This window comes from Amblyomma americanum, chromosome 2 (assembly GCF_052857255.1).
Source record: "Amblyomma americanum isolate KBUSLIRL-KWMA chromosome 2, ASM5285725v1, whole genome shotgun sequence".
NCBI classification, from domain to species: Eukaryota; Metazoa; Arthropoda; class Arachnida; order Ixodida; family Ixodidae; genus Amblyomma; species Amblyomma americanum.
In genome coordinates this window covers 12,075,613-12,090,227 of record NC_135498.1, presented here as the reverse complement: position 1 = coordinate 12,090,227, position 14,615 = coordinate 12,075,613, and the positions used below count along the sequence as shown (strand labels likewise).

The window sequence follows — 14,615 nt, the reverse complement described above, 5'->3', positions numbered from 1 at the left end:
GCTGCGTGCGTCGCGTGCTTGCTTCTCGCGAGTAGGAGAACGTCTATAGGCAAAACTTGAACAAAAGAATTCTTGTACTTGTTATCCCCTCACCACCCCGTTCCGTACGGGAGCTTGGCACCTCAACTCCGCAGCACCTCAACTCCGCAGCACCTCAACTCCGCAGCACCTCAACTCCGCAGCACCTCAACTCCGCAGCACCTCAACTCCGCAGCACCTCAACTCCGCAGCACCTCAACTCCGCAGCACCTCAACTCCGCAGCACCTCAACTCCGCACAACCTCAACTCCGCACAACCTCAACTCCGCACAACCTCAACTCCGCACAACCTCAACTCCGCAAAACCCCAACCCCGCACAACCTCAACCCCGCACAACCTCAACCCCGCACAACCTCAACTCCGCACAACCTCAACTCCGCACAACCTCAACTCCGCACAACCTCAACTCCGCACAACCTCAACTCCGCAGCACCTCAACTATACGCAGCAACTCTCTTCGGTATTCTAGCCATTAACGACTTGGAAAACTATAGCGCCGTGGTGCAGATCAAGGTATAGTGTACGTGAAAACTCAAGCAACCCTTTGCTTGGACCCACAACAAGCAGTCTTCCTCCGAATCTAGCGGCATGACGAGGGGTGAATATCTATTCTTCCATGCTGACCCCTACATAAAGACACGCTTTTCTTCTCTCCCAACTACTTGCCCGAATAAGCAGGGAAAAGGTCCCAACGCTCGCTTATCAGGATGAAGAATATCTGGAGAACTCCTCTCCTCCGCTGCAGAATAGAAAATTCGGCTACTTGTTGCACGCTCATCGTCTAACCACTCATCCAAAGTCACATAAAAAAAAAACATGCATGCGTGTCTTGTATTCGTTCCTGTGCCTTAGTCTTCGAGCGCGGTTTAACACGCATCTCCGCCACTTCCGCCAGCACCAGAAGCAGAGGAGAGCGCCAGGCGATTCTGCCAGGAAGCAATGTACGCACACACACACACATACTCCGCCCTGGCCGCCTTGAATGGGACCCGGGGGCCACAGTGGCGGCAGGCGTGACCCATTGTCCCGCTGGCCGCCATTGTTTGCTGCGGCATCGTTTAAAAGAGGGGAGTGCCCCCCACCACCCATGCTCGACGTGGGCGCGAAGAGAGCGTTCCACGCCTTCCTTTTGTCTTAAGGCCGTCGTTTGTCACTGTCTTCTTCTTCGCCGGGGGCGATTATCGCCGTTGTCGTAGCGCGTGCTGCGGCCATTCTTTCCGGCTGTTCTTTTTCCACTCGACGCCACCCCTGGCGCTCCGGGAGAAAGAAGAAAGAAAAATGCTGAGCGTGCGTGTAAACAAGCCTCGCACGCCTTTGTTGTCGGCGCCGGAAAAGACATAAAGGAAGGAATGAAGCGAATGGACTTTTTTGGGAAGTCCAGTAGTCAATGCGTTGTATAGGATGCCCCCGTTGTGAGGACGGGAAAGGAAAGTTACGCCCTTGTAAGGTGTACTTGCAAGAGCTTCGAGATGAGCATGACATTCTTGCCGCGAAAAGGCTTGAAAGTACTGCCCTGCCACTTTTATTTCTATAACGAAAGCGATACAGGGGACTTTATCCGGCGTAACCGTGAACTATATGGCATGAATCGAAGGCTCTTCCTGCGGCATTATACCAAATGTCGTGAGAACTTCTGGAGAGTGCTTAGTTATAACTATAGTCGCATACGACTTAATTCTGCAGTGACCGCCGCACAGAATTCCTTCGTGACAAAAAGATGTCCTCTGTTAAAGCTCTTTTTGTTACCTAAACAAAAGGCTAACCACCAGAAGAAATTAAAAGCTCGAGGTTTCAATGCAACCGGCTTGTTTCGTGTAGCCAAACATCAAAATGCGCATTTTGTTTGCTGCTGTGATTGGTCAGTAATACGGGATGTGCGGACCATTGCCCATTGTTACCAAGTGCAAATTTTTCTTTAGTTGCATCCTACTAAATACGCGGCAGTTTTTTTTTTCCAGACTACATTGGAGAGTCCGACACACCTGTCTGCGTAGTAGAGTCTTGGAATCGGAAATTAATCGCATAGAAGAAAGAACGGCAGTGTGTTAGTGCTGTATTTGTATCTAATGTCGTATTTCAATCGACTATCTGAATCACGTTTTCTTGCTCCGCGAAACCGTAGAGTGCGTTTCAATGGGCGATTCGGGTGCAGATCCCGAGTTCTGATTGCACAGCGACCGATTTTGCTCCTTCCCTGATTCGGAGAACTGCTCCGGATCGCCGATTGGAACACACCTTAAGAAATAACGATCCCTGCCTAGCTGGTATACGACACCTGTCAGCCGTTCGCATTTAACTAATAGGTGTTATCATAACAAGCTAGAATATTCGAGTCGTCAGCAGGTGTTACTACAAACCTGCACCGAGCACGTGACGCGCCTGCGCTCCAACGCACGGCGTTTCTGTTGTAGCGGACTCCATCCCGCGTGAGGAGGAGAAAAAGAGGCGTGTTTCAGCGAAGGAAGGAAGGGCGGGCGAGGGCAAAGAAATAAACGAAAAGCAGGCGATATAAAGCACGACCGCTCAGGTCACGACGTCTGAATCACGACCAGATAAATCAAGACGGACGCTGTTGCTGGCGCGGCAGGGGCCTCTTTCCTTTCCTGCCTGTTAGACCGCTCTCCGCGTCGTCTTTGTTGCGGTAGTATATACCTCTCTTTTTTAGCATCGTTTTTTGCACGATTTACACTTCGCGCGTGCGCACTCGCGCGAACGTAGATGCATCGGCGAGTTTGCATCGTGCAAGGCCGAGAGAGCCGATGCGGCTACATTACTATTTCGGCCACGCTGCAGAAACAGCGCTCCGTGCAACAACGCTTGCTCGCTGCTCATCGAACACCGGTCAAGGTGGGCAATGGCGTTCGAGATGGGAGGTTGTACCGCAATACAAAGGTAGCAACGTCTTCTGTTGTTGTTTTGCTCGCACGAGAATCATTTTGTTTAACCCAGTGTACTCGAGGCCGTCCATCTTCCGCGGGGAAGCAACGAATGGGGCAACACGAACGAGACCAGATCAATGGGTCGAAGCAATAAGGACTGACCCCCTGGAAGGAACGACCATAGTTTTATTTCTTTGCGAAACCGTATCGCGCCTTTATCTGCTTCACGCCAGTGCTTCTTACTTTTTTTTTTTGTTAGGAGATGCTGCCTGTGCATGACACTCAGACGACTCAGATCATGAAGGACGCCTTGGTGAAGGGCTCCGGAAATTTGGACCACCTGGGGTTTTTTAACGTGCACTGACATCGCGTAGTACACGGGCCTGTAGAATTTCGCCTCCATCGAAATTCGACCGCCGTGGCCGGGATCGAACCCGCCTCTTTCAGGCCAGCAGCCGAGCACCATAACTGAGCCACTGCGGCGGCCGCCCATGCAGTACTATAAACCTTAAGAAATAACGACAGACACTGTTTGCCTGATAGCGTCACCGGACAAACTACACACTTCACATGACAGCATTGCACCAAAAGCTGGGCTACGATATCCTAGCTTTGGGTTTCTTCTATCTATACTTTCCCCCCCCCCCCCCCCCCCCCCTTTACTGCAGCTGTTTCCTGCTGTTCCATCCGTCAGTTGCGTTACAGTGAGTGAGCAAGTTTGTACGAGTTTATGTCATAGTTTACGGTATGAGCGTTATCGTGAGCCAGTTTACAAAAGAGCTCGCCTGACGTAACGACAGAAAAACTCGTTTTGCTTTCGACCGCCGAGCAAGGATCGGGCATTCGCGCAGACATCGAAAACCGGTAGCTAGAAGCAACTGTCAAGAGACACCATTTATCACGTCTTGTGTCATTGAGCCCGTCCATCAGCCGCAAGCAGCTGCCGAGCCGCGATCCAAGACGAAAACAAAGTGCACCGCGCTCTTGTCGTCGTCTATCTACGCCACGAGCGAAAGGGGCGACGTAGGGCGAAGTAGGCCCGACGCAGCAGCAGACGACGCGCCTGATCAACGCAGACGACTTCTTCACCTTGACCCCGTCCGCTTTCTCCGATGTCATGAGCCTCGCCGCTTCTTCTCCTATGCAGCACACACGCGTCGCCGTATACGCATATATAAACTGGGTATATAGGAGGGGTGCGATGGCGTGGCTAATGCCTAATTCCTCGCGTGACGCCATCGCAGCCGCCATCATCGCAATATTTTCCGGGCCGACGAGAGCGTGCAGCCGCCCGCTCGGCTGCCTCCTCCTTCTTCTAGTCTTCGTGTAAAGAAAAGTCCAGCCCGTGACAGCCGCACACACGGCGAGGGAAGGAACAGGTGCGCGCCTCGGCGACGATGTGTGTCCGCTCGCCGCAGCCGCTCCGTCGCCTTTTCGATTTCGCTCGCGGCGCAGGTCGTGAGCGGTCTATTCGCGCGACCAACCACGGGCGGTGACATGCGCTAACGCCACTGTCGCTGAAGAAGCAGAGGCGGCAATAGCGTCAAAGAGGTGGCACGGGTCAGCACACCTGGGGATTCAGCTACGCAGTGCAGGTTTATGCTTCGCGATGTTTAGCGTTTTTTGCACCTAGAGCTGCGCCATGCCGGGTTTTTTTTTTCCACAAGTGTGCCACTAAGCATAGTTTTTGAAAGAGGAAACGTAGATACAGGCGATAGTTATAAGGAGAGGAGGACAGTGTTCGGGGTTTCTTTCACCTAAATGTATGCCCATGCTGTTTTTTTTTTTCTTTCGAAAGCTGTACCACTAGGCATAGAGAGAGAAGGGGGGGGGGGGGGTTATTGATAAGAAAGGCAGAGAGGTTGGCCTGAAAAATAAATATCTGGCCTGCTACTCTGCTCTGGGGGACGGGAAGATGAGATAAAAGAAGGTCACGACGGGGGACGATGATGATGGGAAGAGGCAGATGAAAAACTACTTTTAAAAAAAAAGGCACACTTTCTGACATCACAAACGCGAGACAACGTCCGTGTCGCTCAAAAAGCGTGAGAGCGCTCGCGTTGCCTTTACAGTTCAAAAACTATCTGGCCAAGCGCCGAGGATCAAATCCTCAGAGATGAGCGATGTGTCCATAGGCGTCAGAGCAGATGCGAGAATGAGTCTCTCACTAGGCATAGGTTTTGAAAGAAGAAAGGGGATACAGGTGATAGTTATAAGAAGCAGACGAGGTCAGTTTCGCTCAGAAAGCCGCAAAGTTTTCAATATACCGATTGTCTACTGTCCACTTCTCTGGTCACCTTCGAGGTTTCACATCAAGCCCGCCTCCCCGAGGATGCATTTGCGCACAGAAGCCCTCGCTGGGCATGTCCACAAAGAGTTAGGTACATCCCACATGTTCCGTGAAGCGTTACAGTGAGGGCACTTGTCAGCCGCTGCTAGCTGGTCGTGTTACACCACCGATGACGAACAGCTGGAGTCAGAGCCACCCTACCCCGAATCCTGCGCACGAATGCATCCTCCTTCGGAGCAAGACTGCGGGGAAGAGAGTGCGGACACGTTTGTCTGGTGATTATGGCAGCGAAGGCGTTTTTGGGGGTGCGGTATCGGCAGGGGTACGAAGCGTACCGTACCCTTCACTCGTTCGAAAGTGGTTCACGTCACACACGTTAGACAGCGAGAACGAGATCTTACCCTCTCCTATCCCCAAGGCCTCAAAACAGCAGGCAGATCCCAACAGTAGGCCCGCTGAGAACGATTCTGGCCTACTCCGAAACTTCAACTGGCCGCATTCTATTTCTACTCCCCCGTCGTTTCTCGACGGCTGTCCAGGCATTCTATCATCATCAAAAAGCCTCATGCTCCGTTTTCCGCGAATCCATTCCACCAGGACCGCGTCGTCCGGACACACCTCGGCCGCTGTGCCCCACAGCGCGGGGCGAAAAAACAAAGCGGCGCAACAGATATAGAAGGGACTCGGCGGCGTGCCATCAAGCGGCCTTTGAGCCCGCGGCAGCAGGAAGGAAGCAATATATACGGGCAGACAGCCTAGCCCTCCCCCTCCCCACGGTGTGCACTGCTGGGAGGAAAGGGGACGGGACCTCAGTATCGATCGCGGCTCGGCAAGGCTCGATGACCGCGCTCTTGCAGACGTCGTCGGTCGGTCGAACTGGGAGGCGCCGCCGCCACGCGGGGATGCAGGGCCACGCCTTGTGGTCAGTGTGCTGCTCGTGTGCACTGTGGACTGCACGACCAGTATGCACTGGCTAGAGGCGCGACTTCACGACCGGGGGGCGCCTTGCCACGCAGGGGATTACATGCGAGGCTGACATGCTGGCTCGAAATTCCGGAAGTTTGGTAGTGGGTCCTTCTGGTGCTATTCCGCTAGCTGCTATTTTTTGTTTTTATTATTATTATGTGTGACAGAAGATACAGGCGCTCACTGAATCGCCGCCTACTTCTCATCACCGCTTTGTGTGAAAACAAACGTACAGCCCACTCGCACGCACGTTCTCAATAAGATGCAGGGAAAGACATTCTTCACAGGTGTTGCGCAAACAGCCACGTAAATTACATTTCCATGACGCACTGAGCGCTTTCTTCCTTCTTGAGCATTTCAGAACAATTGATTTGCTTCGAGAATCTAAACTACGTTATATATATATATATATATATATATATATATATATATATATATATATATATATATATATATATATATATATATATATTAAGTACCGCGCGCAACAGGTATATATCAAGGTCAGCACGTGCGCTCTACGCATTTATACAAAGTGTTTTCGCGTGGCGAGAGCTCGGCTGAACGCTCAAAGAGCGAGTCCTAACTAATCCCCAGTTAATGAGATTTTAAGCCTCGCTCCAAAACTAGAATCAAATCTGCCCTAAAGCGCCGCATCCCACGCACCGTATAGTTCAGAGGAAGCGAAGTCGCTCGGCAAAGGCCAGCTATAGCGTCGATGAATTAGTCCGCGCAGCAGGTAGCGTCGTTAAACCGAAACAAAGCAAAAAAACAGAGATTCCGGAAGAGAAAAATGACAACGCGGATGGAGGGGTGTCCCTCCACGTGACATAAAGCGACGGAGCAATCCCGCTATTATGGATGGTGCCCTTGTGCCGGCAGGGGGGGAGATAAGCGAAAAACAACATTCCGCGGAGAATACAGGGGACAGCCGCTGCCAGGGGTGAAGGGCGCCAACGCTGACGCGAGAGAATGCGCTCGCACGCTGCGCGAAATGACGACAACCTGTTGATCGTCAAAACGACGATCGCCAAATGAGTCTCGGCGGCGCCACGAGGGGGGGGGGGGGGGGGGGGGGGGGGGGGCACGTGAGGATGCGATGAGGCGGCCGGGTATGAGTACTGCGCACATTTCTGCGCACGTGCTCACCGACCAGCGAAGAAAACAAAACGACCTGTACTTGGATTTAACGTTTGAAGTTTCCCTTTTCGTAATTAGAATGGGCGGCCGACACGTAAGCGCTACAGATTTTCACTTGATGTCAATAAAGGTGTATAGAAGTGCAGTTCCACCGAGTTATTTCTAAACTCAGAAGAAGGACCGTGCAAGTTTCGAATTTGCGAATCAAGGCTCGAAATGTGTCTCTATCGCACTCTCAGGTGGTCTCTTTCAACATCCCTTTCCTTCCTCTTCTCCTCCATTTCTACCCTCGCCTTGCAGTTGAGATGGTCACTCAAAGCGGCATTTTTTTTTCTTGAATTTCAGACTTTCCCGAGGACTGCAAAGGCGCAGTTACTGACCCGCTTTTGACAGGTACGTTACGAAGAGAAAGGCTCCAAATAAATTTCGGCCACCCGACGTTCTGTGACGTGCGCAGAAAAGGTGTTCATTTTCTTCCTCTTGACTACTGAAATGATACTAACTCATACTAATTCTCCGCGCAGTAACAAATATAAGGGCGGAATACCGAGGCTTTCGAAGCTATGCGAGACATATCAGTTCAGAAGCCATCGACACATCTGCTTAAGAAAAATGGGAAACGAAAGCAGAAAAATAAACATGGACCATCTGACGACGTCTAACTTTTCACAGCCTGCCTCCTCAGTTGACCATGGACGATCAAAAATACCTCGCATTTCGAGCAACCACTGTTCGCAAAGCCGGCTCAACGCTGCAGCTAAGCCACTTCGCTGCCAGTAAACGTCGATTAAGCATCTTCTAGAACGCAAGAGAGGAATAATGCTTCCGCGATGTGGCATGCGTGTACATCAGGAGACCCAGCAGTGTACCTGGCTTGCGCGCTCTTTTTCGTAAATTTGAAATAAAACGCAATTCTCACTGTCCGCCAAAACAGGCAACGCCGCTTTCACCACCCGAAGAAACAGCGTCACTCGCTGCATGCTAGGCTGCTACTAGCAGCCTCTGAGAGCAAGCCAGCGAAGGCGAGTAGGAGCCGTTGCGAGCGTCAAGTCAGAGAGGGGAAAGCAAAATTAAACGGAGAGCAATGCCAGAGAGGCGTGGGCGACCCCGGACGAGACAGACTCCCCGTGAAACCGGAACGCAACACTCGGCGCGGCGAGTAAGCAGCCTATCTCCAAGACCAGCGCAGAACAGAACGGCTGAAAGCGCAACCGAGTTATCTTTTCGAACACGAACGGCACCCAGCTTTCATAAATTAGAACGGCTGGGCGTTCGCTGTCTCTGGAGACTTCACCGTCGCTAATAACCGATTCCCGACGCGTATACGTAAACCTGGTGCAAAAATAAAGAGTAGAACAGTGTGAAATTCAAAGACAGCTCTTTGTACGACTAATCGCCATGCGCATGGCGTGAACCTTCGCCTTCACATCCTTGGTGGTCAAAGCATGCCAAAGTTCGGTTTCCAGGCATGTACCGCACTAAAATGGATCGGCGCGGAGGGTTTTAAAAGAGAGATTCACGAAACACGAACGCAATGCAGACTTCTGGGCTGACACGTTGGCCCAGTACTCGTCGATATCTTTCAGCTTTTTTTTTTTTTTTTCAATCGACTCTTTTATGAAGGCGTTTTTTTTTTTTTGCGCTCCCTTAGAATTCATCTCACCTACAGCCTTCGCAAGTGCGCCTAGTCGTGCAATTCTCTTAGACTTCACATCACATATGCATCCTGCAGTGCAATGCCGAGGTCCCGTTTCGCTTGCGAAGTAGCGTACAATACCAACGCCTGCGGCAAGGACGCCACGGGCCGACGACTGTAATGTCGCAACCGGTGGCAGCCTTCATCGTGGGGCAAGGCGCGTGCGAGTCAGTATCGGGAAAGTCCTCTGCTCCGCACCGATCGACGTGGCGCAACCACTCAGAGACCTTATCTCGAAAACTTGCAAGGCTCGGTTGCGGACACCGCAAGGACGAGTGATGCCGTCCACATTAGGCCGTCACTTGGTAACAAGACAAGAGCTGTGCTGAGTGGGCGATAAGACGACGAATGCGCCGAATAATCGACCGTGTCCGTGTCGCTAAAGATCAATGAAGCTCTGGTTTAGTGATAACACTTGTTCGTTCCGTCGGTGTATTTTATCACGCATATGAAAGGCAAACCACAGCTGTCAGCTGACGTCAACACAGTGCTTCGCGAGGGTGCATCAGTGCGCTGCGGAGAAAGCCGCCGATGCGGCAATTAAGAAGTGACATCCTTGATGTATGCGTATCCAGCCAATCCATCTTTCCTGCTTTCTGGTTGCTATGATAGGGAAGCACATCTGCTCGAGGTTATTAACTTGAAGTGCGAAATTATCCGCACATGTACGCAAGATGCACAGTGACAAATGCAGCGCTGCGATTGATCGCCGTCAGGACGTCCAAGCGCGGGTTCGAGGAAGGTTAGCAAATGCACAGGGATGGAACTCGCAATGAACTGTGCCCACAAGAAGCACTTTTTGAGCGAGCGAACGCTCGATCTTTCCGGCTCCCGGTTGCAAGATTCACGAATCTCTGTACCTTCCACTGAAGATCTTGCGGTCTGACGTACTGCTCGTAAAGTGGCTTGCACTCGATTTTCGTACGTCTACGCGATTCAAGGTCACCGAACGACAACGGCTGCCATGCAGACAACGAGAGCCCACACTCACCCTTTCGTGTAGCGATCGCAAGTCGTTGGTGATGATCTGGGGGCGTGGCGGAGGCGGCTCCTCGTCCGAGTCGCACTGCTCGAGCTCGGCGTCGATCTCCTGCTCAAACTGCACCAGCAGGGGCGCGAGCATGCCGAGCCGTGCTCCGCGGCGAGCCACTTCCAGCAGGCACAGGATGAAGCTGCGCTCGTTTTTGCGCATGACCAGGTCTTCGGTCTCGAAGAGCAGGCACTCCTTGATGTTCAGCGCGCGGCAGAAGGCGATGAAGTTGGAGACGTTGTCTCGCGCCTGGAAAGTGCCGCGCTGCACGTCCGAGCGGTACACGACATCGCGGTCGGGCAGTTTGAGCGAGGCCAGCCGGCCTTCGGATCGGGCCGCTTCGAGCACCTTGTTGGCGTGCCGGCACAGGATGGTGCCGTCGTCCAGAGAGTCCAGAAACGTCTCTGGCGTCAGCTTGAGCCCGTAGAGCGTGTTCATCCATTCGGCCAAGTCTTCTTTCATGGCCCACAGGTACTCCTCGCTCGACTTGAACGGCCGAAGCGGCCGGATCTCGAGCCGAACGGCTCCGAGCTCGTACGCCGTCGAGCACATGGCTTGGCTGTGTTTTCGCCGCTGCTGGCCGGCTGGCCCGCCCGCTACAGCGCGAAGTTAAGGCACAGACACACACGCGCGCACTCTGTAGTAGCGTCGGAACACACACAACACGCGCTGCCTCGGGAAGAAGAAACACCGAGACGTCACTCCCCCTCCGCCGCTGCCCGCCGTCGTGTTGTCGCGGGTGGCGAAAGCCGTACGTACACTACGCGCTCTACTCCGCTACACCGCCCCGTCCATCTCACTCGTACCGCAGCCGGTCGGCTTTTCACTCTCGACGCGCCACGGCAGCCCAGACAGCACGCGCCCGCAACGCGCTGCTGCGGCAGTAGGTCACGTGGCTAGCGTGCGCGACGGCGACGCTAGCGCCATCTGTCGAACGGTGGCGCAGACGCCACCTCACAACCTCACCGCCACGCACGGCAACGGAACGTCGTACAGCCGCTCCATCTTTCTCGCGCCGACTGCTCGCAGAATGCAAACTAGGGAGTGGACGGTTTCGTTTCTTTGTTTTGTGATTACGTGAGCGTGTGTTTCCATTGGCGTACTACGTAGGCTGGTGAAATATTGAGGCCGAGGACGAGCTTTACGGCGAATAACGGTCAAGTGCGTTTCGCAGAACGTGTCCGTGCTCTCCATACCTGCCTACTTCGTCTTCATCTCTCACCTTTTCGTAGCGGGCTCCGGAAAGTCGTGCCCTCTGAACGCCGCTCCAGCTTCAACACCCGCCTACGCGAAGATCACTTGTCGCTATCAGCTGCTTGCGCACAGCTCGTAAGTGTGCGAAGTAGTGTGTGCAACGGAACGAGCGTTTGCAGGCCGACATTTTCGTACACGGCCTAGACAGATGAAGACTGGATACCGACATCGCTGCTCCACATCTGATTCTAACCTCTTGCTCACTGCCGAGGTGTCAAGCCGGTCGTATGCCTTCTTTTCCCACGTCAACACAGAGTAGCAGAACACTCTGGTTCAACTACAGGTCGCTTCGAAGGGGTCATCATAAGCGACGGCAAACTTTTGTCTAGAGGTGTACGGGCCTAGACGTCTTCGCCGATAGCGGAAGGAATATAAGAGTGCGCTGGTCGTGTACAACCGACACGGCTGATCTGAGTTGAATCCCATGGCTTCATCACACGCAGTGTACAATGTACAAAAACTGCTAAACAAGGTGAAGGTCCTGCACGAGGCGCATTTTCCATGTCTTCAACTACGAAACGAGTTTTATGCCGGAATATCTCTATATATTGTGAACGTATTAAGCTACCATGGTTATCGACACCAATAATACCTGTGAGCATATGTGAGTTTTACAGCGTCGCCTCTGGTTTTAATGTGTCCTGCGTTGACAAGCCTAAATAAGCCCGGCTGTCTACTTGAACCCGCGTTCGTTCCAGTATTGGGGCTGCATCGCCAGCACCTTTCTGATATGACACAACCGGCTCCGCACTACGACAGCACTGATTTTACGGCGCTCCTAACAGCGAAAGACCAATGTTGCTAGAGCAGCGCGAATAAGACGGGATGACTGGAAAGAAGCGTACGGAAGCAAATCTCATCGGCTTCTTTCCGGTCATCCTGTTTTATTTGAGCTGATGCAGCAGATGTAAACGTATACCAACTTGCTAGAAATTCTCTACTGGCTAGAGTGAAAATGGAGTGAATATTGCAAATAAATATCATCCACCTGGGCACATCACTGTGTGGCTGCTAAGGATATACTATTTTTCTGGTACCCGGAAGCACTGCTTGGTGCATGCGTCCTTTGCTTTCTTAAGCATTCAAGTTCGAGCCTTAAAAAAACGATTGGCGCACGCTTATGTCATGATAACTATACTAGCGGTGCAGTCAGAGTTCGATCATCTGCCGCCAGTGTTCTGTAATCATCATCATCGTCGTCGAAATACCAGCTGCGAAATTCTGAGCACTCCAGCTTCTGTGATACCGTCTTGTTTTTCCCTGAGTTACTCGACGTAGGCACCTACTGTCATCAAGTTATGTGGACATATGAAGCTTTGGCATCAATCCTGGCATGTGCTGAACATCTGTCTACTTGTGTGCAAGCGATTCGACCACGCACAATTTTTGAATGAGAATTGCATTGTTTCCTTTATCAAAACATTCAGTGTGTACATAAGTATGTCAATTAGATTTCAGTCCACATCTCTCTGAGTCTCGCTTAGTTCGCCGTTAGCCACGATATAAGAGTTCAATCAATACAATAGACGCCGTACTGTATCGCTGCTCATAGAGAAGAGCGCAATGCCTCGAGCTTTCTTTTTTTCTTTTCAATTTCAGCCATTATTTATTGCAGCGAGAGAATGTAGCTTGTGAGTAACGTCTACAAAGCAACCAAGAAATGCTGTCATTCTTGACTGATCAGGAGCTTGGACGCGTTCACATTCGCACAATTGCACAGTGCACTCGAACAAAAACATCTGAACAAACAAAACAGCAAACCTATTCATATGTTGGCTTTATTGTACGTGTCCTAAAGATAAAAAATAATTTCGGCGACATGGCTTTAGTAATAACCACACACTGTACATGTGTGGTCATCTTGGTTTAATTTCTTTTTGCAGCTGCGCGTTCTGAGACACCCTGATACATAGCTTGAAAGAGTAGGGCACTGCCTCTCGAATTATCAAAAAACGATTCCTTCCTCATCTTCCTTTTCCAATTCCTATATTGTTCTACAGCATGCTTCTTTTCCGTTGAATAATCCCGTTTGCACCTGTCGCCTAAGGCTCTTTATTTCTGTGTATTTGTGTCCGGCATGCATACTTCATGTTTAATTTGCTATAGTCTTTTCCCGCCACTGTGATTTAGCGCTATTTCCGTATAAGTATTTAAATGCCTTAGCTGCACTTCTGTTGTCGTCCAGTTCTTTATATAATATTTTACTCTGAGCTTCCAGGTTTTCGGTCACTGTCCAGCCATGCACCCTGTACTACCTCGTTTGTGTTTTTGCCGTGGGCACCAAGTGCTCATCTTCAAACTTGCAGACTTAGAACCACTTGCAGATAGAAGAAAGCCCGTCTCAACTTCCTTTATTCATTACACTTTTCTCGAATTGGTATTCAACAGGAAAACCACATCGCTAGTGATTCTAGTCGAGCCTCGCGCCATAAGCGTACCCTTAGCCTGAAACCTTTTTTTTTTTGCACGCACAAATACATATAAGTTTTCTTTCTTTTTTTCCAAAAACAGTTTCTGAATGGAATGCTCTACCGCAGAACTCTGCGTTGCTTTCCAATCATTTTTGACATCTTCACTGCTGGCTTAGTAACTGCACTGTAACCGCATTTCCAATTGTGTTTTTGCATTGTTTATTTTGTGGCATCTATATTGTTCGGTACTATCTTACTTGCTCTGCTTTTCCCCTGTATGTATTTCCCTCTCTTGTTTGGACATACAGCATGCCCGCAGTATTGAATAAATAAATAAATAAATAAATAAATAAATAAATAAATAAATAAATAAATAAACAGCTCTCTGATTTATTTCTAATCCCTAATCAACTTCTGTCCTTAAGTACAAGACAGCATTCCCGAAAGTAAGCCCTTGTCCCATTATTGCTTTCCAAATACCTCCCAGTACTTCATACTTGTTGTACTCCCATATTTCCTTATGTTTCATGATCATGGAATCTCTTCGCCCTTTTGCCCAAACAAACGTTTGGTGCTTTTCCATGAATATCTGTCCTTCGTTTACCCATACTTCGAAATATTTGTATTCTGCCAGTCTGGGTATTTCATGGCCTTGCATTGTAAGCACCTGGCTATCAGCTAATAATGCAATATCGTTAGCAACACTTGCAGCGACACCTCTCGGCAGTTGGTTGCACTGATTTGCTATGTTTGGTTTACGGTTTATGGGGGTTTAACGTCCCAAAGCGACTCAGGCTATGAGGGACGCCGAAGTGGAAGGCTCCGGAAATTTCGACCTCCTGGGGTTTTTTAACGTACGTGCACTGACATCCCTGCCCTGCTTTGCTATCTCATTTCCCGTATCCGGCA

The 14,615-nt window shown here is 50.8% G+C and overlaps 1 protein-coding gene across 2 annotated transcripts in view; it reads right to left on the bottom strand.

Moving 5' to 3' along the window:
- Nucleotides 1-10,889, bottom strand: part of LOC144120580 (uncharacterized) — a 156,800-nt gene extending 145,911 nt beyond the window's left edge. The window contains exon 1 of one of the 2 annotated variants that reach the window (XM_077653145.1): nucleotides 10,003-10,889. In XM_077653145.1, coding sequence (XP_077509271.1) covers nucleotides 10,003-10,593 — 591 coding nt within the window. In that variant the 5' untranslated portion in view covers nucleotides 10,594-10,889. The remainder of the gene's footprint in view (nucleotides 1-10,002) is intronic. The other variant, XM_077653146.1, reaches the window with a different exon arrangement.
- Nucleotides 10,890-14,615: the final 3,726 nt, after the last annotated feature.